General features: G+C 41.7%; 1 protein-coding gene across 1 annotated transcript; it reads right to left on the minus strand.

Moving 5' to 3' along the window:
- Positions 1 to 358: 358 nt before the first annotated feature.
- LOC111233764 (rho guanine nucleotide exchange factor 10-like protein) lies at positions 359 to 26613 on the minus strand. Its single transcript, XM_022761648.1, has 28 exons — positions 26545 to 26613; positions 22596 to 22663; positions 20511 to 20780; positions 20402 to 20429; positions 19328 to 19401; positions 17806 to 18054; positions 17483 to 17613; positions 15388 to 15501; positions 15027 to 15135; positions 14020 to 14123; positions 13123 to 13200; positions 12421 to 12600; positions 11732 to 11848; positions 11315 to 11407; positions 9439 to 9609; positions 8892 to 9037; positions 8286 to 8452; positions 7264 to 7379; positions 5978 to 6105; positions 5735 to 5835; positions 5178 to 5293; positions 4923 to 5009; positions 4329 to 4546; positions 3775 to 3932; positions 3483 to 3625; positions 2682 to 2876; positions 2076 to 2187; positions 359 to 1695 (listed from the first exon to the last, which is right to left on the minus strand). The coding sequence occupies exons 2-28, from the start codon at positions 22630 to 22632 to the stop codon at positions 1091 to 1093; spliced, it is 4047 nt and encodes a 1348-aa protein (XP_022617369.1). The 5' UTR covers positions 22633 to 22663; positions 26545 to 26613; the 3' UTR covers positions 359 to 1090.

A 26613-nucleotide genomic window follows, 5' to 3' on the forward strand; every position in this document is an offset into this window, starting at 1 on the left:
GAGAACAACAGTCTATCCTTTTGCCCGGCACTTTTTCAGGGCTGATTCCAATACCAATACATAGAACTTGTTTAAATGAAGGTAGGCTAAATAACAGAAACACCTCTCTGTATAATGCAATAAAGCTTCAAGCACTGCCAACTGTGTATATTTGTCATTATCAGTTGAATGCACCCGCTGCAAAGAGCCTGATTGGAAATATTTGGTTGCTTTCAGTGCTTGTTCTCACCTGTAACGGTTTATATGCATTGACATACCAATGCATATATGCCTGTATATATGCCTGGTAGCCTAAAGATGTTCTTTGATTCAATAATTTTATTATTGTCAATTTATCAATTATTGTTATTATCACCATAATATTTTTACCTCTCCCCTTCCCCATTTTAAAAATGTAACGCAGTAACGTTACTCAGAGTACATTTTAATTGATGGACTTTGCATTTATTGTTGCTTTATCTCAACACAGTTATGTGAAGATGATTCTTCAGGAAGCTGTACACAGCCACTGCACTGGGCTGTTGATTGTGAAGAAACAGTTCCAGCATATAACTCAGTGTAGCTCCATACTTAACACTTAATGACATGAAAATGACTATCTAATCCCACTGCCACAAAAAAGAAGATAATCCTATTACCCAAAATGTTGCAGTATTCTAATCCTAAATGCATATGTCCCACTAGAGAAAATCCACCACCTGTCTGGGGCTGCATGCATCACATCTATGCATGTAAAACAGATATAAAGCCTCAGTAGAGCCAACTCTGAAAACTGGGCCCAGTGTGAGAAACTGATACAGTTAAATGTCATGATCACATCTGGAAAGAGCTGGAAACAGTTGGTCTCCCCAATGTCCCACATTCCTGGAGGTAGCTGCTGACTAAAGTATAGGTAGGCTTCACAAGCAATGATACCTCTAGCGTTAGCTTGTTACATTACTTGATTTTCACCAGTCAAAACCAAACCACTGAAATGAAACCAGAGGAAACATCAAACTGTCAAAGGTGACGGCTCCTTTGACTTCAGACAAGAGGAGTCCACAGGTGTGTCTAGACTCACAGTTACTCAGTCAGGTGACATGCTTGTCTGTCATTGGCTAAGAGCTAGAGGAAGCTGCCACACCAGCAGTGTATTTTCACTGGAGTCTGAGCTGGTGTCTGCAGAGGCCGTCTGTCCTATCCTTCGAAATCCTCTGCCACCGGAGAAGATGGCTGTAGAGGTGACTTTATTCCGCCTGGCCTCCCCCTCCCTTCCCAACTCCACAGACCGCCCCCTCACCCACACGTCAGGGTCCTCGCTCACTTCATAAATGGAGCCATCCTCTGGGCAGTGCTCGAGCGAGTCTGGGGGGGCTCTCGGGTTCCCCTGGTCGGGCTGGGCGGTCAGCAGCTTCCCGGGCAGCTGGCAGGTGGAGTGGAGGCGGTACTGCAGCAACAGCCGCTTGGGCTTCTGCTCCCTCGGTGGAGTTGCCTCTGAGTTATGGGGGTAGTTGTTCTGTTCCCGCCTCTGCCCTCCTTCATCTCCTCCCACATCACCTTTACCTCCTGGGCCTCCCCCTCCTTCTCCGTTAACCCCTTCCTCTCTGCTGTTGAGGATGGAGTCCCGTCTGAGCAAGTCAGAGGCCAGAGTGCTGGAGGTCGACATCAGGAAATCCACTGGACCACAGTGAGCGTTCAGAGATGTCATGCCTTTACCTGAGGGGTATAACAGGTCTACATGTCTCACATGGCAACACATGAGAAGTAAAGCAGGATACATGGACAGGATATAGTTGTTGTGCCAGGTGGAAATTGCTGAATAATAATATAATAATCCATGACAATATCAGATCCACCAGCAGGTCTTTAAAACTGTTGGAGCAACAGTCCTGCTACAACAGGCAGATCTGAGTGAAGAGTGAATTATTATGAAGTACCTTGATTTTCTTTCCGTTTCATTTTTGGTTAATTTAGTTTGTAATGGGAAGAGAGGTTTTGTCATAAATGCTGAAACACAACATCATACTACTTCATGTCATTAACTTGTATTTTCTCTCTCCTCTACTTTGTGCTTCTCTACTGTTCTCAGTCCTGACCTGTGATCTTGGGGATGCCCTCCAGGGTGGGTACAGGGAAGGTGAGGATGACGCCCTGACCGGTCCCCACCCACAGCAGGCCCTGACAGATCAGCAAGCTGGAGACACAAACCTGACCTGAAACACAGACATTCAGTCATTAACATGACCAGCGTCACTGCAGTCACAGCCTGATACAGTCCACGTTCACAGAACCCAGACAGTTCAATCACAGAGCCACTCAGGCAGTTCAGATTCACCAGAAGGTAAATCATCATCTTCATGATTTATAAGGAGGAGAGAAGAACATCCAGCGCCTGCAGAGAAACAATGACCAAGACAAGTTGCTTCACTGAAGTCAATAGAAACCATTTCAAATCAGAGGTGAAGGAGGTCATCTTCCTCATTTACTGTCTGAATAAACTGTTTCAGTGCTGAGCTGCACCGTAGTCAGCACATGTGACTTCATTATCTTATTTCCTTGAGATATCAAATGCTTCTTAATGATAACATAGGGCTTCTTAATAATGAGAGACAATGTCCGATCATGGCACTGAATTACTCTACAGTCAGATGTTTCAATAAAGGACTGAAATCAGCACCATGTACTCTGTATATTCATCTGACTCTGGGTTCTTGTCTGGACTTGCCTGGTGTCAGGTGGGCAGTGCGGGTGGAGATGTTGACTTCCTGCAGTGGTTCCAAAGTCTCTGTGTGGAACAGGTGAAGGGATGAGCCCAGGGTGAAGGCCATCCAAACACCCCCCCCTGAACGAACCATGTGTGTAACACTGCAGCCTGGATCAGGGTGGGCTTCAAAACTCTACGGTACAGAGAGAGACAGGGTGACAGATGGTCAGAGTCGACAGGTGATCAGTCACAACCTCCAGGTAAACCATGACACAGGGTTCTGTGGAGTCATATCTTTGTCATATGGGTCACTTTTGAGCACAGAAAGCACATGAATAAAATATTGTAAAGCCAAGGAATAATTTATTTGAACAAACAAATTTGTGCACAGTAAATGTGTCAGTGTGTTTGCTATTACCCATGTAAGTGCCCATTAAAGACCTCTCTCATGTAATATTAACTAATTTTTCTTCTCTCAATGTTCCTGCTCTGTGTTCGTTCAAGTCTGTTTCACTCACTCAGCCTGGTAGCTTTTAGCCTGGATGCTTCATGAAAACTAGATATCAGACTTTAAAATTGTGCAAATAAGCAAAATTAAAATTCTTGCTTCCTGATTTGCTTTTGCATGGTGCAGTCCACGACACATGTACATTGGTGTTTCTCCCTGCTGGGCAAGGATGGTATTGTCAGCCTGTGCAATAAAATATTCATACCAGCAGAGGTCAGCAAATACACGCTCAACAAAGGCTTTAACCTTCTTAAGTGTATATATAGGATTAACAAAAAAACTCTTGCCTACCTGTGTGTGGAGACTGGGAACTTGGATGACAGTGACATGGTTTGCACAGCTGGCCCATACAGCATCTTCAAGTGTCAACAGACTGCAGACCGGCTCAGAGCCCAGAGACACCAGCCTGCATGACTCCTGGTCCAACAATCTCTCTGTGAAGCACAACGGTCCATGGTTTAGTATCTATTCAGAACTCTTTGCTCAAGCAATTACTACTCCAGTGTAATATTCTTCACTCTGACATACAAACCAACCTGAACCCTTACAAGGGTGCAGCAGGTGTTTTTAAGTGAGCTCTCACCTCCAGACTTTCTGTGGTACACAGCTACTTTGCCGTTGTTCAGTCCAGCAAAGAGGAAAGACAGCAAATGTTTGAGGCAGAGGACTGGACTGCTGTCAGGGTTCACCAAGGTCAGCAGACACTGAACAGCTGTGTCCACACTGCTGTACACATGGATGCTGGGAAGACAAGAAGACACATTACACCGATAAATAAAATTGTAGAGACAAAATAAAAGACAAGCTTAAAGGAACAGTAAAAAACTCTGGTAAATTCACTTCTTCTCTTTCTTTCTGAGTGAAATGTTCAGATGAGTCTCAATCTCACATCTAGAGCTGGAGTCAGGATATGGATATCCTAGGTCAGCATAAAGACTGAAAGCAGGGGAGACAACTAGACTAAATGTGTCTAAATGTGAAGTTCAAAAATACACCTGTCAACACCTCTAATTTTCACAAAACAACATGTTGTATCTGGTTTGTTTTACCTGTATACAAATGACTGAGTGGAAGAGATAAAAGGTCACAATATCTGTGCTCTGAATCAGTTCGACAAACTGGGCAGAGATGACTGACCTGCCGTCCTGCAGACCGACACAGATGATGTTTCCTATCTTGGCAGCATTCTGGGCCTTCTCAGCCTCCTCCTCTGTGCTGGGACACGGCTCCTTCATGTACTCCAGACAGAGGACTGGGGCTCTCAGCGGGATGGTCTTGACCAGGCGAGGAGTGGCACGGTTCAGGGAGAAGATCTCCACTTGGCCATGGGTGGAGACGCGTCCTCCACCAGCAGCCTGAGCACCGTGTGAACAGAAGGGACCAAGCTTAGCTTAACATGAAAAGTTTGTATATATACCTGTATATACATACATATAAATATATATATATATGTGTGTGTGTGTGTGTGTGTGTGTGTGTGTGTGTAGATTTTATATATGTATGTGGAATAAAACATGACAGAATATACACAGATCACTGTCCATGATTGACAGACACTCCCATAAGAGAATAACTGTCGCACTCCTGAGTACACAAGATGGGTGGAGCAATATCAATTTAAGATCATGGTTGTAAGAACTGTTTAAAATAATTGAATAAATAAATAAATTGTGATTTTGAGCAAGAGCAGTGTGTAGGATATTCTTCTTTTCAAGAATAAAAAGCACTCACCCAAAGGTAACCCTGTGGTAAGGATGTACTGGCAGAGCAGAAACCCAGCAGGCTGGACTGAGACGGGCTGTGAATGGCTGCCTCCAGCTACACAAACAGAAGACATTTGTTTTCACACACGTAGAGTCAGAGGTATAAAATATGCTATAAAATCCAACCAATGCCAAGATCAGAGATTAAAACCACCAACACCAAATAATAACAGGGCCCCAAATGCTATCGTCTTTTGCATATGTATATCTGCACAGCTCTCACCTTCAGTGTTTTGGAAGAGAAAACCGGCAGTTTGCAGGTCAACAGTGGAAAACTAAACGGAGCTTTTGTCTTTCCATCTTCTTCAGCACATTCCCACCCCGGAGCGTTTTCCTGTCCTGAGAAGATAAACAACATTCAATCATTATGTTTTATGTTTTATTTACACAAGCACATTGTAACTTTGTTAAGAAAGTTGCTATACAAATAAAATAAAATAAAATAAAATAAATAAGGAGTATTTTTAATATTATAAGATTTGACTGAAACTAATTACCATTTTCATCAAAACACTAAAACTAAATTAAATTCATGTGCAAAAATGAACACCGGTGGACAGTGAAGAGACTGTAATGATCCTCAAATGACACATGAAACAAACTGAAACAAAATGCCATATTTCCATTATATCGTCTACATTGTTTTTCACCGATCTTTAACTCCATGAACCAACTCCGTTATGCATTAATTTAACATTTTCTTTTATCTATTGTCTTGAAATACAGGAAAACTTTCTGCTACATTTGGATGGAAACCTAACAACAGAGTGCTGAACTTACTCTGAGCGATCTTGGCGAGGTGAAGCCGGTTCACCCAGGAGATCTTACTGAGGGGACTGGGAGTGTTAAAGACCACCATGATGCTCACTGGACGACCAGACCTGTGAGTGGAAACGAAACCACGTTAGCATTTAAAATGACTTTGTAATCCAAGACTAAACACCTCTGCCTTTTAAAACCTCACTACAACAGTGTCCCGGCTCTGAGCCTCTCTAATATGAACCTCCTAACACTGACACTAACTTGTCAGGTTTGCCTGGTACAGACAGACGCAGCCGACACTTGTTGGCGTTCTGGATCTCCTCCTCCTTTAGACGGATGAGTCTCAGCAGAGCCAGACACCAGTCCTGAGAAACCGTGGTGTTCAGATTCTGACAGACACAAGAGGGGAGAGCAAGGACAGGTCGGTTAGATTTTATTTTACTTTATTAACATCTTCTGAGAAAGACTGAAAAAGTTTCAGCCTGTACTGAACAGTGTAGCAGCGGTGTAACTGTGGTCACATGTTGATGTCACTAAAACAACACAGGACTGAGAAAATGAGAAAATGAAGATGAACAATGAATTCATACCCAAAAGTGCAATAATAATAATGATAATGATAATAATTAACTCAAGTCTCGCTGAAATTTGAGGCACCACCTTCTATTAAAAGTTAAATCAAAAATATATATATAAAATATATAAACCAAATTAATCAGCCTTATAAAACAAGTAAATTCTCAATTCAGGGATCTTTGCTTCTGCTCTGAAGGAATATACAAGACAATGACTTGGTGATAAATGAGGATCTTTATAAGGAATTGAATAAATGAGGTATGAATAATGAACATAAGGCCACTCTACACGCTTGGAAAGGCAACTGTGAGGGGAGGGGTATTCAGCTGGTTGCAATCTGCAACCTCTCTGCTAGATGTTATTAAATCCTAGACACTAGTCCTTTAAATCTCAGTTTAGCACCTGGACATATGACATATGACATATGTCCACCTGGACATATGAGCATTACTTTGTGACATCACACAGTAATGCATTCAGATGGATTTTACAGTGACGTCATCTCGAGCCCTGCTCAGCTTTTGAACTAAATTCAGTAGGTTTTATTTGCTTTTTTGTTTTCTGAATGAATGAGATAATTGAATAAATACAAACCAACAATATTTACATTTTCATTGAGCCTGAATATTTCAATGAGGAGGTGTTCTTTTAAAAAGAAAAAAAACTTCTGTGTCTAAAAACAGAAGTTAGAAAATGCAGCAGGAAGAGAGAAAAGGGGAAATATAAGAGACAAGACAACATCCAAAAAGCAAGAGGATGACCACAAAATATAAATTCATATCAAAACAAATCAAAATAAAAAGTCTAAAAAAAAAACAAAACAAATGTGTTTAAGAAGCAAAAAGTCAGAGCGGCTGCTAGAGACGAGAAGCAGCAGCAGCCTGTTCGAGCGTGGTTTAGGTTTAGTCCCACGTGATGTGAGAGCAGTCATTATTCCCTCAGCGTTAACAGAAAACAACAGGTGCTGTTACCTGGTAGGTCCCATTGAGCGTCCCCACCAGCAGCGAGACCTCCTCCACCACAGCCAGGTCGTGCTGCAGCTCCTCCAGCTCCTGGTACAGTCTGGGGGGGCCCAGGAAGACTTTACCTGAAACACAGGGAGCCGCATCTTCTCTGTCAGCTTCACACCTGAACATCATCCACTAACACTGATTCTTTAATTAGCATTCAATTAGCATCCCAGTGACACAAATATAATCTGAATTAATCTGTTCATTGATGAGAAGGAAAAGACAGGATGGAGTAGAGAGAGAGAGAGAGAGAGAGAGAGAGGGGATGACAGCAAAGGGCCCCAAGATGGACGAGTTACAGGTACATGTACGCTTTAGTACTGAATCTAATAGTCAATGAATTGATCACTTGACAGACAGAAAACTATCGATTGCAATTTTGATGACTTGCTATTTGATGAAGTAAATTAAATGTTTTTGCTGGACATCATTAACACTGTCACTGACCTGTTTAGTTTAAAGTTTCAGGCCCTAAGACGCTTAGTGATCTTGACCTCTGCCCTTTGACCACAAAAATCTAATCAGTTCATCCTTGATTCCAAGTGAATGTTTATGCCAAATTTTAAGAAGGTCCCTGAAGGTGTTACTGAGATACTGCGTAAACTGATCATTACATTTCCTATAATTTGTTTTGTATCCATGTTTATCATAAATAATGAATAAATACATAAGGAAAATGTAGATGGTGCACAGTTGGTCCATTAGTTAATGAAACTTTAAAACTAATAGAACAGTCGAGTTCTCCCGTGTAGTTTTTGTTTAACACCTGGTTCAGCTGATTCTTCATCTCAGCCATCATCATCATCATCATCATCATCATCATCATCATCATCATCAGTCATTAGTGCAGAAACATGATCAGAGTAATCTCACCGACATCCCCCACGTGATCATTTATCTGCCTGTGTTGCCTCAGCTCAGTGAGTGTTGTGCATGTGTTGTATTTACTGTACGTCAGTGTGTGTGTTGAGCTGTGAGTGTACCGCTGGTGCTGGAGATGGAGCTGAGGCGTCTGGCTGTGACGACACTGTCCCGGCTCTGCAGACTGTCCTGTCCCACCTCCACCACCTGAGTCTGCAGCAGGGGGGCAAACCACTTCACTGAGTACTTAGGACCAACAGGGACCAGGCTGCTGATGTCAGGGGGACCTCTGGTGGACAAACATATTACACATGTTATCATCATGGCTGTTAGTCCAAATCCAGCTGTCTCATCAGTGGGAAGCCTCCCATCCCCACTGACCCCCACTCCCTACAATATCTCTGTTACAACAGAGCTGAAACCTGGTAACTCCATGAGAACAGGACTCACTGCACAAGTCTGAGCAACTTCCATTCACCATCATCACAGCTGTTATATGAACAGCCAGGGCACATTTCTACATTCATGTCTTCATTAGCACAAAAAATGTATATAAAACAATTTTCACTTGACAGAGCAGGGCCAGATGTTTGTCCCCATCTTTGTGCTAAGCAGCTGTGAAGGACAGGAGATGTTTGACTGGTCCGTCCAATGACAACTACACACTTTCATCTAAAACTTCAGTCTCTGAACCAGTGGAGATGACGCACAGTGATGGATGTACTTACTTCAGGTTGATGTTGGCACAGATCAGGGTGTCATTGAGCAGGAAGACCTTCCGCTCCTTCGACTTGAGGATTTGACCGTTGTCACCATAAACAATTTCAGTCAGCAGTTCACACTGAATCAGCTGCCTCTGCTCCGGGTTCAGCAGCTGGAAACACAAAGCACCTCAGTGAGGACCTTTACAGATCCTGTAATACACTCTCAGTGTATGAACCAGTCAATGAGCTGAATGTCAGTGTTGCTCAAACCCAGCAGAAGTTCCCAGTTCATCATCTATGAATTGATGAAAGCTGCAGCCAAGTTAACATGAAGTTGAAGGACAGCTAATGAAGGTGGTAGATGAATATTCATGGTCGCTCTCTTGTACACATCATCAAGTTTAACTGAGCCCAAGAATTATGTGAATATCGTCTAAAACAGATTTACGGAGGATGAGCCCTTTTCATTTCAGGCGTTTCAACGGTTCAAGAGTGAGAATGATATTACTACGGTTACAGTCTCACTAACTCGTAGGTGGATGTGTGTGCATTCTCATGCGTCCTGTGTCACCTTGTTGAAGGTGCGGTCCCCCACACTGTGAGCCAACTGCTGGATCTCAGCCTCCTGATCAGCCACTCGCTTCTGCTCGTTGAGTTTCTCGGCCAGAGTCTCCAGCTCAGTGAGAGCCAGCTGCAGCGGCAGTCGGTCGGCGTGGGACTTGGGAGTGTTCTTCAACATGTCCTGATACAACACAACGACAATAACAACAACACAACAAAGAGGGTTACCTCACCTGAAGGTGACAGGGAACATACCAAGGTAGAGGTAGTGAGGAAGGACATCAGCTCCTTTCTTACACGGTGGGTTACAAAAAGAGGAAATATCAATTAAGAAAATGATCAATCCCCTCTTCAGAAGATTCACAATCTTAAATGGTAAATGGACTGAACTTTTCTAGTCTTATCGACCACTCAAAAAGTCACATTCACCCATTCACACACATTCATAAAGCGCTTCTTCCAGTATATTCAGAAACAGCTGTGGTTCAGGAGGTAGAGCACTAATTGTAAGGTTGGTGGATCAATCCCCGGCTCATCCAGTCGGCATGTTGCTGTTCCAGCAGTTAATGAGTGTGTGTATATGGTAGAGGCGCTGTATGAATGTGTGTGTGAATGAGTGAATGTGGATTCCATTGTAAAGCACTTTGATGGTCGATAAGACTAGAAAAGCGCTATATAAGTGCGGTCCATTTAACAGAAACAGCCTCAGACAAAACCTTGATGATGGTGAGGGGGCAGATTAAGAGCCATTTATACCATTCAGGACCCACAATGCACTGCAGCAGAGACATGAGTTCTTTCACTTCCTCCTGTCAGAAACTCAGACACAGAGTTTCAGAGCAACAGTTCAGGACTTGAAATGAAACCAAATATTCCAGGAGAGGCAGTTAGTCTGAGCGGCAGGGCACAGATCACATACTGCCCCTTTCTTTACGCTTCCTGTTTGAAAATACAGCGTCATAAGCATGGATTCATGTCAGCTCAGCTTTAGTCACGTGACTGCATGATGTGGCAACACAGCAAAACTGTGATTATATGTCATTACTACATTAAGGATGATTCATTTTCAACCACGTGTCACATGACAGCCTTAAGGTGTGGACAGGTGTGGACAGGTGTGGACAGGTGTGCAGATCATGTTTACCAGGTTACAGGTGAATTTAAAAGGTCCCATATTTTACACTTTTCCCGTGTTTTATTTGAAGTGTTGATCCATAAGAAGATATATTTGTGGTTTTAAGAAACAAAACATATCTCAGTGTATTTTTACATCTCCTCTCTCTGGCTTCTCTCTGGAGCTCTAGTAACAAGTTGGTGAGCCGATGCGTCTGTGGACTGAGCGCTTTGATACTTTCACAGTATCAATATAGAACAAAGACCTGCTTTATAATCAAAAAAGACATGGAAATCTCACTTTATACAATATGGGACCTTTAAATATAGGCCCTGTTCAGACCTGGTATTAATCATCTCGGGTGATCCAATCACAAGTGAACGGCTCTAAGTTCAGGTGTGAAAGTACCCGAGACGCATTGAGGACACATTTTTTACAATTGTCTAAAGCCTCATTTCACTGCAGTACTGTACCCAGCACAAGGATTCGCTCAACCCCGCCTCACTCTCTCTCTCTCTCTCTCTCTCTCTCTCTCCTTCACACATACACACATCGACAAGGGAGCGATATCCGTAAGTGAGATCCGATCACAAGTGGTCACTGGAGACGCATTTGGAGATGCATTTTAAAGCCAGGCGTAAACTGACGTGGTTAGAGCTGTCCACTTGTGACCGGATCAAAGAAGACACTCATTAATGCAGGTCTGAACAGGGCCATAGTGTCAGTGACTGGAGTTCTGTTGCTCATGAGGATGAGTGTGTCAGTGACTCACCTGCAGCAGCAGGATGAACTGAGGGAAGCGTTGGATGGGTTTGACCATCAGGCCGTACAGAGTGATTCTGTCTGGACTGGATGCTTGTTTCTTCTGAAAGTCACATGGAAGGAAGATTTGGTGACTGTAGAAAGTCTAACAATTCAAATAGCAATCATGTGGGGTTACATCAGGATCTTTGAGGAGGGTCAGTGAGGTTCGGGGTTGGGTATAGGTGGAGTGGTTTCCGGTATTCCCTCTGTAGAAAGTAATTCCTGTGAAAATATGGATTGTTTACTAAGTTTAGTGTTTGTCGAGTGCAGACTGTTGGTTGGATAAAACAGCAGAGTTTCAATTCCGTCAGACAAACAACTGAAACAGACTGACAGTGCAGACAGGGTTTAACAAACACTGAGCTAAAAACAAAAGCGTGAGCACCTTGAGGAAATCCAGGAACGCAGGTTTAGACAAGCAGGCCTTCTTGATCAGTGCCATGGCGTTGGTGAAGTTGTTGATGTAGTCACTGTACACGTTCAACACCATGGACTTCGAAAACTGTGGAGGAAAGAGTTTAACATCAGGACTCTGCGGTTGATGACCGGTTGATTGGAAATGCATCGTCTGCAATTTACACAACATTTTGATACTTTTCTTTAATGGACAATTCAATTCAATTTTCTGTAGAAATACAAGTTATCACAAAGTGAACACAGCCACTAAAATCTACAGCTGGTAAATACTTTCAAATGAATTTTACTCCAGACTAAAAACTAGATTATTTGCCAACAAATTGAATGTCTCCATCTGGTGGTTAAAAAAATCACCACTGTCCCAGCTTTTATTTTAAAAGCAGGAGGAAATATTAAAGGAACGTGAAGCTCAACCTACTCACTTGGTTAAAACTATTCAGCCTGTGAAAACAGTTTTATAATGTTCTCTGTGGTTCTAGAGGAGGTTTGTCAAGTCTGAGAAAATAACCCTGATGATGTCATAGTGACGTCCTCAGCATTATTTCAGCTTGGAGTAGGAGACACCAGTGACCCAACGGACATCTCCGCTCAGTGGGAAGAAAAAAGCGAAAGGACAGAAATGAAGAATGAATCACTGAAGGAAAGAAAGTGACTGACCGAGGCCACAAACAGGTCTCCGATCTTCTCGCTGTGATCCCACTCAGCCACACGGCACGCCAGGGCAATCTGGAACATTGAGTGACACTGATGGATCTCCGGCAGACGGTAAAAGATCTGACGCACTTTCTTAGGGTTCAGGATCAAGTTTTGTGTCTCCAGCAGAGGCTTCTGGTACTCCTGAAAGAGAAAGAAATGTCAGCTTGTTATACTGTAGATCTGTGGTTATGTTTCTCTCAGCAGGATTATAGAGCACACACAGCATATTTCTCTTTCTTTTTTGCCGCAGCATGCTCTTAACTGCACTACACTTTCAGCGGGGAGGTGCACGCTCCAGATTAACGTCTGCACTTTGATGCGCTCGTTCATTTCTGAATAGCTAAAAAATAACCTCAGATATCAGGTGTCAAGACTTTTAAGTAATAGATTTATATCACCATAAATCACAAAGAGAGGACCCATAGAATAATATCATTATCACTGCTGTTGTTATGGTCACTGGCTCACGATCTTTTCCACACATGAACTGAAGAACTGAAACTTCTGAGTCAGTTACAAATAAGTCACCAGACGAACAATGAACACTGTCCTGACACAGCTGGACTCATCAATCCTGCATTTTTACATTATCACATAGTAATAAAGCCTTCCCACTCTGACATGCAGTGGTGGTCCTGTTACCTGAGGACAGATGTGACTCACCTGGAGGATTCTCTTCAGAGAGTCCAGGTAGCTGCTCTCACTCTGAACAATGGAGCTGAGGATGAGACGTCTGACAACCTGAAGGAAGCAGTGAGAAACTCATATTCAAATCAATCTGGGATAAACCTGCAGTAACTAGTAAGGGATTATAATACACTGTTTTAATAATACAACATTACAAGTTGTAAACTGTCAAAAAAATAGAGTCACAGAGTCACTGAGTAAGAGTCACAGTAGCCACATTATGACATACTGTAATGCCCTGCATTGCATGTACCATGGTGGTAATACATAAAAAAACATAAATAAATATAATAAATATATAAAAATATGTAATAAAAAACATTATCTGTACTGTAAATGTCCATATGGTAAATTTAGTATTATGGACATTTCCACAGCACTAATTCCATCACTACAACAGTCACCACTCTGCTGCTCTCAGTTTCTCTTTTTAGTGCTGCTACAGTTTTGAGTCACTAATTTATTCCAGTGGCTTCTGCTTAGCTTTTGTTATGAGTAGTGTTAGGCTACCATCTATGAAATTCAACACTTTGTGCAGATGTTTCACAAGGAAAAAACTTAACCTTAGAAAAAAGCATTACTCTAAACCTGTTTCAGCTTACAGACCACTGGCCCATTGCATATTTGAAGTAAAATTGATAAATGTATGCGATACTGAGGTTAATAAATCGGAGGCAGTGAAACTGTAATGATTGTAATACAATACCCAGAAATTATGTTCAGCTGTCTAAATAAACTTTATGATAGAAACTCTGATTTAATCTTCCCCTTTGTGTCATTTTGAAAAAAATATTAACCGGCCTTTCACGATTATCTGGTTAGTTTGATAAACAGACATGAGCTCTTGGCCAATCCACAAGCATACATACACACCTGCTGACTGCTGAGCCCCTCTGGCATGGGGCAGAGCTGCGGTGGAGGGTGCTTTAACTCACAGACAGACATGTCCATGTAACCTGCATCGTCCTTTCCCTCACCTGAAAAATTAAACACAACCACTTAATTCTCACAGAGATAAAAAACACACAGGAGTCTGTTCAGGTAGCCTCGTTACAGTGCAGCACACAATTGCAGCTTATTGCAGGTATTTGTAAATTTTGCTATTGCTAACTCAGCCAACGTTAGCATTAACAACTATTTACTTACCAATTTAAAGTAACGTTGTGAGTTCAGGATCAAACTTCATTCCTTTATTCACCAATAGCTCTCTCCAGAGGTGGAAAGCCACCATCATATTTTGCTTCTAGTTCCACCAATTATTTTCTTCTACTGAACTTAGCATGCTAACTAGCTAGCCCCGGTCTGTTCAGTCTGTCTCATCACTGCAGCCTCCAGTCTGCCCTGAAGAAGTAGCTGCTCAGAGGACGTATTATAACCTTATGCATTGTAAATGCAACAATGGCTGAAGCTTTCGGCAGTCAACCATCAACACCACCTGCTCCAAAAACATGTTCAGCACCAGAGAAAACATACAAATAACCTTTTGATTGCAACTTTTTATTTTGTACCTGTAATATTAATTGTGACTTCTTTTAAATGCAGCAATATGCAGCAACTGAATATGTTCTTAAAAGCATTTTGCAAAACATCATCTTCCAGAGAAGTAAGTAACAGCAGTTTTTTTCATTGCAAGCATTGCGTTTTTGTGGCTTTCAGCTAGTTTTCAGGTCTGTATCCTGCTATATGATTGGCAACAATTGGAGTTTTTGTGCTATTGAATTATTTTATCCATTGTTATACCTGTCTGGTTCTCAGTTCACATTCTGCATAAGAAGAAATAAATGACCTCTGCAGTCTTGGTGCTAATGAGACTATAAATCTGATTTCCACAAACTGAACATATTAGGTGAAGGTGTTCATCCCAGCTCCAGTGTCTGTACCTGTGGAGTCTTTCCTCTGTAGGAATGACACTTTGCGAATCATGGCCAACCGTGTCTTTTCTAAACCATCCTTGGTACCGTTTCTTGCTGCTTTCATGAACTGCTGCACCTGAAAAACAAGGAACAGATGTATAATCAGGTTACTGTAGATAATAAAATCTGAAACAAAAATGGAACAAATCCAATTCAATTTGCTAAAATTAGATTATTTTAGTTTACTTTTTTACAGAACTAGAAAAAGCAGCTGTATCACATTACTCTGTTGGTTGATCCCAGTTTCTCCACTGTGATCATTTATTGTCAGTTACGGATCAGTTGTATCCATAAAAAAGGAGGAGGAAGGGAGAGACTTTCAGCCTACCTTAGTGTCACAGCTCTGTCTGATGTGAGCAGCATGAGGTGTACTGAGACGCACGGCCAGCTCCCTCGTGGTGATGGCACAGCGCTCCTTCAACCTCAGCACATCTACAGGAAGCTGGCAGAACAACAGCAGACAGCAGAGCTCAAGATTAACACATCTGACAAATCTGTTTCCCATACATTGATTTATCTGTGGCAGCCCACCACAATATCAACCCACATATTGATTTTACTGTCCCTCAGTACTGTTTACCGACCCACTCTGTGCGCCTGTCATTCAGGGTGTACAGAGCTGTTGCAGGACTGGACACACTGGCCACTCACGTAATCAACCCTCATTGAGCCGACCCCTGTGGCTCATTTCTTTGACACAACGTGCAAGCAATTGAGCTGTTTATATTGTTCAGTTATTTATTTGACAAAATTATTTTAAAAAAATGACAATCAAAATATTTACAGTGGATTATTTTATATATTATATTATTTAATAATAATTAAAGCAGCTTCACTAATGACTGTGGATGATACACTGGATGACTATGATTGGAGTCACTCTGCTAGAAAACCACTGAAATCCAGCAAGAACACACACCCTCCAAGAAAAACACAGAGATCCATCAAAAACTGTTTGTTGAGCTAGATTATGTTGTAATTTGAAAATATTTAGTAAAAATGTATGATCTGGATTAGACACGCCCAGGAAACTCGAGGGAGACAGCTGGAGGAGAGAGAACAACAAGATAAACTGGATTCTGAAATCATACTCATTCATTATTTTACCCATAACACCATCTGCTTGTTAGATTTACACCACCTGACCTGGTGACTCAGCCTGGGACAGACTCGATCCGTGCTGATCTCAAGTCCTGTGTAGAGTCATTTGTAATGTGTGTTTCTGCCTTCACCTGTGCTATAGTATCTACTGCAGGTAAAGATACCAGCAGCAGCAGATTGAACAGGTCTGACCGCAGTAAAAATGAAATAATCAAAGGGTCATTCCATTGATTTTACACAAGAAAATTGGATGAGTGACAAACAATTCAAACAGTATGTAAGGAAGCTTTGTTGCACTTGCTTGTTTACATGAAAAGTAACAGAAATAGAGAGAGAGCAGGTCAAACCCTCCACACAGCTGACCAATCACAGCATGACTGAATGATAAAAGGCATATTTAATATCCTCTGTAGTATAAACTTATCAAATATGATTTAAAGTCGGGTCAGTGTGTGAAAACACTGACAGGCAGTGTCAGTTCTTTGGTGGGTGACAGTTTTCCACACTTCAGCTACCATCTGTACTCCAAGAGTAATGTCATTCAATACCCAGCTCTAGTTGTTACAGTCACCAAGATCATTTATTTATTCATTGTTCATTTATTTTGAAAGTATCACTGAGAAGATAAGACACCTACCTCATTGATTAGTGGATCTCTTCATATGTACAAACCACTTCTTCAGAAACCTCATGAAAACATCCATCTTATTTACTGAGAGTCATCCTCAGCAGTAATGCCCAGCTGATAACCCTCTGCCTCATTATTAACTTCATAACACCTCAACTCTGAAAGCTTATTCGACTGTGTCATTTTCAAAATACTAACACATGAGCTGGAGGGGAAAGTCCAACAGCAGGAGTAACACACACAATGAAGCAGAAGACAGAAGTGCTGACAGAGCGAGGGGTGGCCAGAAATAATCCACTTCCTCTTTTTTTCAAACCAGGTTTCATTCACTCTGTACATTAACTATAAATGAGTTGTGGTTATTCCCTTACATGGTGATTTTTGGGTTGGACCAGCTTGGACCTTTTTATATCAATATTCAGAGATTTATGTTTTATTTTGTCACAACATTCATTACCTTTCAATTCAGCACAATAAATGCTACAGCCCTCTACTAATCAGAATTCTTCTATCAACACTTGGTCGTCTTTCAGTTCACTGTTTCGATTTTACAGACCACATTTTGACTGTGTTGGTTTGGTACTGCACTCCTAAATTCATACAAGTTCTAATTAAGTTTAGTTTAAAGAGAAAAGCAAAAGCGCTTCATTTCTACCCCTGATCAAACTTCTACATTCAAAGAATATCTCCAAACCTTGCTGCTGCTGCGGGCCGGAGGAGAAACAGTCTCACTGTCAGACAGTTCATCATAACTGTCAAACTCACTGGAGCTCCAGCCATTGGAGCCACGGTGATCAGGTCTCTGGATGTCCTCATAGATGTCATCTAGTTTGATACATAGAAACACATAGAAGCCAACACATGAACAAAACACGCAGTGTAGTTTCATATAATAACGGACTTCATAGTTGTGTCTCTTAGGCCTCCATTGTTTTAGTTAGTGTTTTAAACTTTGTCGTCCACGGTGTTGCGTAATGTTCAAAAATCAGTAAACGTCTAGATTGTTAGTAGACTTACCTTCCACTGGGTGCTGTAAGTTTTCAGCAGGCACGTCATCATAGATGACCTCTGGGTCTCCGACCTCACTGTCTGGGCTGCAGGTCATTGTGCTCTGGTTGGCTGGTCTGTCTACACCAGCTGTGTGATGTTCAGTCTGCGGACTGACTGAAGAGGATGCCTCATTCTCAGCAGAGTCTTGTTGTAGATTGTACCCATTTACTGCACTGCTGGACTCCAAACCACTTTCTGGCATGAAAGAGGACTTTCCTATAAAACAATGACAGCACTGTTTTAAGTAGCACAATGTTAAAGGACCAAACCATGAATGTCTGTGTTTGTAAAAACACTGGTCTCCATATTGTTCATTGTGAAAAAACCTCTTGATTCTATGTGCCATTCATCAGAAATCATGAATACATAAATTTTCAAAGATTAGGCTGTGACACTAACAGTAAATTTTACACTGCTCCAACATCCGTCCAATCACCTTGTTTCTATTATGACTCACTGTATCCATTCATTACTGTACCAATGTTAGGCCTAAGCTGACAAGAAGAAGAAGAAGAAAAAAACAATTCTTTCACCTGCTTTGTGCGATGTTGATATGAAAAGTGATGAGTTATTTTCTCGGTTCATCTTTTCTCTCCACACCCTCATAAAAGCATAATCTGTAAATTTGTTCTGTATATTAAATGTTAATTCATTTTTAGTTGTACTGTTTTTAGGCTATGTCTCATTATCATTAACAAAATTAAAATGACAGGCAGTAGTACAGGTAACAGTAATTCGGACAAGTTCAGGCCTTGTTGTTTTTAGCAAAGCATCCAGTTCTCTCAAAGGAAGCCCACCTGCCAGGTATGTGATCTCTGTAAAGACTATTCTCTAATAAAGTGTTCACAGCCTTCACGTGAGATCATGACAAAGGACGCCTCTGAAGAACAGGTTTATTACACACATTACTGTGACCTGTCAAGACTAGCATAACACAATTAACAATAACTTGTGACTCAAACACAGTTTCACGTTCAACACGCCCACCAGTGCTACAGGTGAACAACGGTTCAGACGGTGCAAATTCATATTGGTGGGTTGGTGGTGTGAAAACACATACACAGACAGAAGAGCTCACAGATCACACACTGTACATCACAGAGGTATGGAGCAGAGGACAGCTAGCTGCTGCTAATGCTAACTGCTGGCCGTGAAATTGATGCATTTCACTGCAAGCAGGAAGTTTGAAGAATAACTACTCTCTCTCTATTCAAACAGGACATGTTCAGATGAAAAGATGTCACTGAAACACAACATCTTACATTTGCTATAAGCTAGCTGCTATCAAAGCTGACACTACACACTGGTTGTGTACCTTTGTGTAATCGCAGTGTGAGCTCTGAAACCACACTGAGCCACTCCTTGGCTCGATGTGATGCCTGGACTGTCCAAATGAAAGCACACAAACATCCTCACTTTGGTGTGCATGTGGACACAGACCAGCTGCTCTGCAGAACTGGATGTGGATCCATGTTCCTTTTATTCTTACCTTCACAAACACTGTTCGCTTTCCAGAAACTCTCCGACTCTCCCGTCACTCCCAGATCAGAGGAGGTGGAACGCCTGAAACAAGATTTTAATCTAAAAGGTCAAACAACTTTTCAGATTTATCACTATAAAATGTCAACAGTGGCAGTCAGCTGATCTTTACTGCCCTTAAAGCAGCTATTTGTAAGTTTTTCTATTGCTATATAGCCAGCGTTAGCATTAACAGCTAGTTACTTAGCAGTCTTGGCCAGAGCTACAGTCATTCTTATGTTTGCAATACAAGAGGTTATACTACAACCCCTGAGCAGTGCTACTTCTTCAGGGCAGACTGGACACTACAGTGACTTGGTATTGGAAAGTGACGAAAAGGGCCAACCGGGGAAGTGATAGAAATAGAAGCAAAACAACAGGGTTGCTTTCCACCTCTGGTGACAGCTCTTGCTATGTAGCAATAGCAAAACTTACGAATAGCTCCTTTAAAACAATTAACACAACATTTTATCAGTCTGTGAGGTGGGTTCTCTAGAACTTCCAAACAGATTTAAAAAACTCAACCAGAGGTTCATGTGTGGAACTCGATCATGTGATAACAGGTGGTCGTACACAGGTGGCAGATCCCTGGTCTCCAGTGACACACAGTGTCCATACGATGATGAAGACCATGAACAATGCAGATGAAGGTTTAAAGGTTTAAAGCTCCCGAATAAAACTAATAACTAAACCTTGAGTCAACTTGTTTTTCTGTTTGTTTGTCAAGAATCAACTTTCATATTCAACTTCAGTGTCAGGTTAAATAATGAAACAACAGGCCAGTGGAAATCTTACTTATCATGTGGGATCAGTCAGAGACTGGTGACAGTAAGAAAATGTAGATGGAAACTTTAGCAAACCACACCTACATACAGCTGTCAGTGCAGGGGTTTTTTCCAGTTATTTTTATATAGGATAAATATGAAAGTCTTGTCTTTGCATGGCCAAGGATGTTACACACACACTGATTTGAAATTAAACTTTCCTACAAATAAATATTTCTTATTGTGCCTTACAGTCTATAATTTGTTCCATCATAACTTACCCCTCTGGTGACTCTCTGACTTCCATATCTGTCAAAAAAACAGATAAGAACATTACATTACAATCTACAAGCATATAAACCCTCATTGAACCATATCACCAACATTCACCTGAGCAGAACTGGTGGGTCAGGGAGGGGTCGTGGCCCTCCTGCCCTCCACTGGCGGCTCCACTCACGCCTCGCCCTGCCATCTCTTCAGCTGTTTTTGTCTTGGCATAAAGCTCTGACTGTGTTGTGTTTGTGGCCCATTCACTGTTAATGAGAGAGCCAGAGCTCGTCTCTGGAGAGCCGTCATCACTGTCGTCAAACTCAAACTTCTCCCCCTGTTCATCTTCATCCTCATCTTCCTCTACATGCGACACCCCATTAGAGACAGACACTGAGGAAAGAAAACAGCGACTCAGTTTCCTTCCTGCTACAGCGTAGTTACAGGCAACAAGCACAGATTTTCACCGCAAACCCGGACAACATGTAATTTTGATTTTTGATTTCCTGTGAGCATTTTTAAACAATAATTAGTTTTCAGGTTGTAGCTGTACAGTGTTAGCCTCCTAATGTAACAAGAATTATCATTTATGTTTCATTTATTCTGTAAACTGACTGGTGTTTGTACTTTGCCTCAGTGAACTACCTCAGCAGGTGAGGGTATGTACACTAGGTGTGTAAGTTATTATTGGTTTATGGATCGAGAACTCTTCCTAGAACTATAAAGTCCGTCAGTAGGCAGACTAACCTAAGGTACGTGGCCAGACCACCCTCATTTACTGTGAGATGATGGTGGACAGCTTGTTGAGCAGTGAGCAGCATGGGAAACAGGATTAGTTGCTGTTGTGCCGCAGCCGAGGAGATTATACTCTAAACATATGGCTTTTAAGTGCTAACTCTCCACCTGTCACTCCTCATTGGCACCACAACTTACACATAAACACCCACCTGCCTCAGAGCCACAGACCCCCAAGGGGCGCAAATACAGGCTGCCCTGAATATCTGATGAAGCTACTGCAGGTACTGCAGAAAAAGAGTCATTATATTTACACTTTCATAAAATAAAGTTAAATATAGAGCTTATAAGAAGCTGAAATTTCACATCAGTCAAAGAAAAGGCAGTAAAAACTGTTATGTGATGAAGACAGCCCCTCTGTTCAAATTTAGTTGTCAACATTATTTCAGTAGATACTGTGTTTACACTGCACAGAGTGTGGGAGAACAGGGGTCAACAGGTGCACAGAGGAGCTTGTTTTTACCTTCAGGACCTAAAGCAGTTTAATTAGGCTGAAAACAACAAATGTATTTGTAGATGTTCTGGTCAGTGATAAAACACATTGTTTACCTTGTTGATAACATCAGTATCGTGCTCACACTTCCTGTACTGCAGTGTATCTACAGCTCTGAGAGGCATCCAGAGGTCACTGTGTCAACGCTGACAGGTAGATTTGTGAACCATATGGTCTGTAGAGGTTTGCTCATTCTTACACAGCATGTGGTAACTGGGACAGTAGGCCCAGTTACCACATGCTACCACAAGCAGCAAGGGATTAATAAGTCAGGTTCACCTGCAGGTGATCACCTGAGCCGGGCTGCACCTGTTGACTTCAGTTTTGTAAAAAATTTGTTTTCCCTGTTGCTGGATGTCACATCATACAAGTTTTACAACCTTCATTTATTGAAACATCAGCAGTTCAAGTCCAGTAAAGAACCTTAAATGGTACAAAGGTAAAAAAAAAAAAAAAACTGTGATAGAAAAGAATGTTTTTTCAGTGATGAAGAAACTCATTAACTTAATGCAAACATTTCCTTCAGGTTGACTAACCCTCTGTCTGTACAAACTGAGTTACTACAGCCTTTGATGCATCATTAGGACGATGCTGTACTGCAGGAAGTAGGACTGTGTGCTGTCAGTTGACAAACTGGCTGTAAATATGTCAAACTGTAAACGTGGATAATTGTCTGGTTTTGCATTTGTTGTTATTGTTCTTAATGGAGGTAGAGGTGCAGGCTCAATGTCAGATCTACTGGTAGTTCATCAAATGGACCAAATCTACATCTGTCAAGTCTAAGTACAGAATCTTACAGGCTAAAGGTCTAATCAAGGCCATCACATATGCTAGGACCTGGACTGAAGCCATGTGAAGAAGGTTTCAAACAAACAATTCCAGAAGATACTGAACATTACTGTGACAGAGGAATAACTCACCCATGGGGTGACAGAGCAGTGGATGTGGAGAGGTCATGCTGGGTGATTCTCAGTGGTCACATTGGCTCCTGTGAACAAATACAAATCACCTCATTAAAGACAGTTTCATTATTCAGGATGACGATCAACTCTTGATACTGAAAACACAACTGTAACTGATTAAACACAACATCACAAACACAATGTGTCCAGCGGTGGTCTCAAATCAAACTTGCTTTCATAGAGTTTGAATATCATTGAAGGCCATCAAGATATGGACCCAAAATATCAAGCAAGCCTGATCTAGTCACTGTATGTTAGAGGGACTAACCAGTCAACAATCCACAGGCTCTGTACTTTTAATACATTGAGCTGACGTCCTCAGATCATACAGCACAACACACATTCTCTGACACTTGACGTCATCCCAAACCACCTGACATGAACCAATTCTCCACACCACAGTGCATTGTTGGGGAGTACAACTGCTGCATCTGTGAGAAAAGATTTCAGTGTCTGCAGAGGGAGCTGAGTGACGGCTGATAAACATCCTCAACTGATGTCACTCGAGTCAGAGTTGTCAGGTCTGAAGACGACAAGTTAGAAAAGCAAAAACCTCTTCAGCCCCCCTCATCAAAGCGCTCAGACCACATCGAAATGCACACAACCTACATTCAGACACTGAGCCTTAAAACAAGCCGTCAGGACTTCTGGAACTTTGTGATGTCACAACAAAGAAGTCACTGCTCTCAGCTATGCCCCAAGCCCCGCCCACCTGGACCCACCATCCAACCTTGCAGGATTTGGTTTATCTGATTGTTTACCTGAAATCTGCTATATTTTTATTAGATCACTCAGACAGTCAGCCAATCAGAAGAGAGGCTCAGAGCCTCCTCTCTTCTGATTGGCTCACCGACCTGTTGTTACCAGAGCTCCAGAGAGAAGCCTCAGAGAGGAGATGTAAAACTACAAATATATATTCTTATGGATCAACACTTCAAATAAAATACAAGAAAATCGCAAAATATGGAGCTTTAAACTGTGAGTTCTACAGTGTTATAGGAGTGTAATGTTAAATCAGTGGAGTAAATCAAAACAAACACTTCTTCTATTTTCGATTTCAGTGCAAATACCCAAGTCTGAAAATGAGCATCCACAGAAAAATCAGGAAATGATCCAAACCATAGAATTGAAAACCTGGAAAACACTGGAAAATTCATATTACTCACACACATACATATGATGACACACAGGTAGAATGAAAAGCAGAGGTTTGGGAGACCGGTGTTTATCCATGTGGACGACTTGTTATAGTTGTATTTTGCTGCGTTTTGCCAGAGGCAACATGAGTGTGTTACATTCCTTTACAGCAAATCCAGACCTGCCCTTACCCAGACTCTGTGACTGAACCAGATGACAAGACACTTAAACACCAGACCAGGCCTTTAATCATCCTCAGAGGTAACTGGACATAAAATTATCTTCTATTCCGACATGAAAATGTGTAATAACGAAGCCAAGGACCTGTTCTCACCACTGACCTCTCATTTCTACATATCATGTCATTAGCATTTCTGAGAGAAAATATTCAGATAAAGGTCTGAGGGGGCGATCCCTTGTTCCAAGTGGAATTAAGACAAAAACAGATAAATAATTCAGCAGCTATATGGAAAAAGGCCTCCATTCTGGAGAATGGACCCTGGCAGCTGAATGGACAATAGCAGGGAGAGGGACCCTCAGTCAGCTGTGAGGAGGAAACAGCCTCTGGATTGTCCTGACTCTACTCAGTGATCTACTGACTCCCACTGCGATGACAGCATTCAGTCAGAGCCCAAAGCCAAACATGCAAACAAGATGAAGGCACATTCTTGCATAATGTTTCACTGAAGCTGATGAATTCTGTGGATGAGTCAGTTAGTCAGTCAGTCGGTCAGTCAGTCAGGCCAGGATGGATACTCATGGGACCTTTTGATCTTCTGTGAGGTGCCACCATCAGTTAAAATATTTCCCTTTGTCAAACACTTTGGTCCAGGAGAGGATGTTGGCTGAATATCACTAAATCTGCATTGGTTCCAAGATGATGAATCCTCTACCACGCAGTGCGTTAGTAAGATGTTCTATCTCGAGATGTTCTACCTTGCTATTAGATGGATTCCCATGAAATTCAAATTCATGCTCCCCTCACGATCTACAATAACTTTGGTGATTGTCTAACTTTTGACCTGGTGCCATCACAGGTCAAAGTTTTATTTGTCCAAAATTTTGGTTTATATGGGACAAAATACCTGCTGTTCTTTGTGCTTGATGCTAAAATACTTGGTGGCGACCATGGAGAGCATACCTACTAAACATCAACATGTTGCTGTTGTCATTGTGAGTTGTGAATATGCTAACACTGGCATTTAGCTCTGAGGCTAAATACAGCCTCAAAGAGCTGGTAGCACAACTATAGACTCTTGTAGCTATATTAGATTAGATTAGATTCAACTTTATTGTCATTGCACAGAGTACACGTACTAAGACAACGAAATGCAGTTAGTATCTAACCAGAAGTGCAAAAGAGCAGTTAAAGTGCAAGTGTGTGCTGTACAGGTATGTAAGGTGAGGGTGTGCATAAGTAAAGTGGAGATGTGCATATGTAGGGTACAATAAATTACACTGTGAATTACAATGAATTACAATGATGAGGTAGCGAATTACAATGATGAGGTAGCGGGAATAAATACATATTATATGTAGGACATCAGATCTCATCGGTCTCATGATCTAATAACAGATATCATGAGACTCTAGACAATATACTGAAAGTTTGTTTTCACTTTTGCACCAAACTTTGGACACAATTCACAACTTTAACCACACTACTCAGACAGACTAATCTCATAAAACCCTCGATAAATATATATTGTGGATTATGGACTGCAGTTTTAGGATTTAGGAGTTAAAGTATCATGTGTCCGTAGTGATTGAAAAATGGTTAAACAGTAAACAAGAGTGGCCCTAAAAACTGAATTACAAACTCTTAAGTGAAGTCTGACTGTTATCACAGCAACAGGCTGTTCTGATACTGTGGACCATAGACCAACTCACCCTGACTATGGCCACACCTAAACATTAACCTGCTCTTCTGAGAGGTCACATGCATTCATAAACTTAGATTGGTCTATTCCAGCAGGTCATGCAGACTGTCATGCTGCTGTCATCAATGCCTTCTCATCCTCAGCTGCAACTATCTGGGGTGGACAGGGACCACAGCTGCTATGCATAATCATCTTATTTAGTACAAATTGTTTTCCTATAGTATTACAGAAAACTATTGTAGTTGTATAGAGTATATGGTGTTGTAATGTTTTCCCTTACATTAAGAACTGTTTTTCATTTTCTTTTGTCAACACTTTACTTAATGATCATGTCAATAAAGCACATTTTAATTAAGAATGTGTGTCTGATAGTGAACAGTCTGACAGAACAATGTGTCTGACAGTGAACAGTGTGTCTGATAGTGAACGGTCTGATAGTGAACAGTCTGACTGTGAACAGTCTGAAAGTGAACAGTCTGACAGAACAATGTGTCTGATAGTGAACAGTCTGATAGTGATCAGTCTGTTTGATAGTGAACAGTCTGTTTTGATAATAAACAGCTGACAGAGAGCAATGTGTCTGATAGTGATCAGTCTGTTTGATAGTGAACAGTCTGTTTGATAATAAACAGTCTGACAGTGAACGGTGTGCTGGGGGTTCAGTCTGAAGTCGGTGGACAGGCTGTGAACTCACTCCTTCATGTTGTTTCCCGACTAATAATAATTCCCCGAGTTCATTGTGTTACTTACCTGCCGTCTGGGGGTCATCACCACGCTTATTCATAACCTTTGCAAACAATTCAATCGCTGTGTCTCCATCTGCAAATGTCCCGACCCAGTGTTCAGAAGAAGATCAACACGTTATCTCCACGTCCCTGTTTCAGACATACCTCCTCTCCAGGTCCTACAGTGCAGTCCACCGGCTGTCCCGCTCCTACTCCAAAAACATGTCTTTGGTT

This window comes from Seriola dumerili, unplaced genomic scaffold (assembly GCF_002260705.1).
Source record: "Seriola dumerili isolate Sdu_G_001 unplaced genomic scaffold, Sdu_1.0 BDQW01000425.1, whole genome shotgun sequence".
Lineage (NCBI taxonomy): Eukaryota > Metazoa > Chordata > Actinopteri > Carangiformes > Carangidae > Seriola > Seriola dumerili.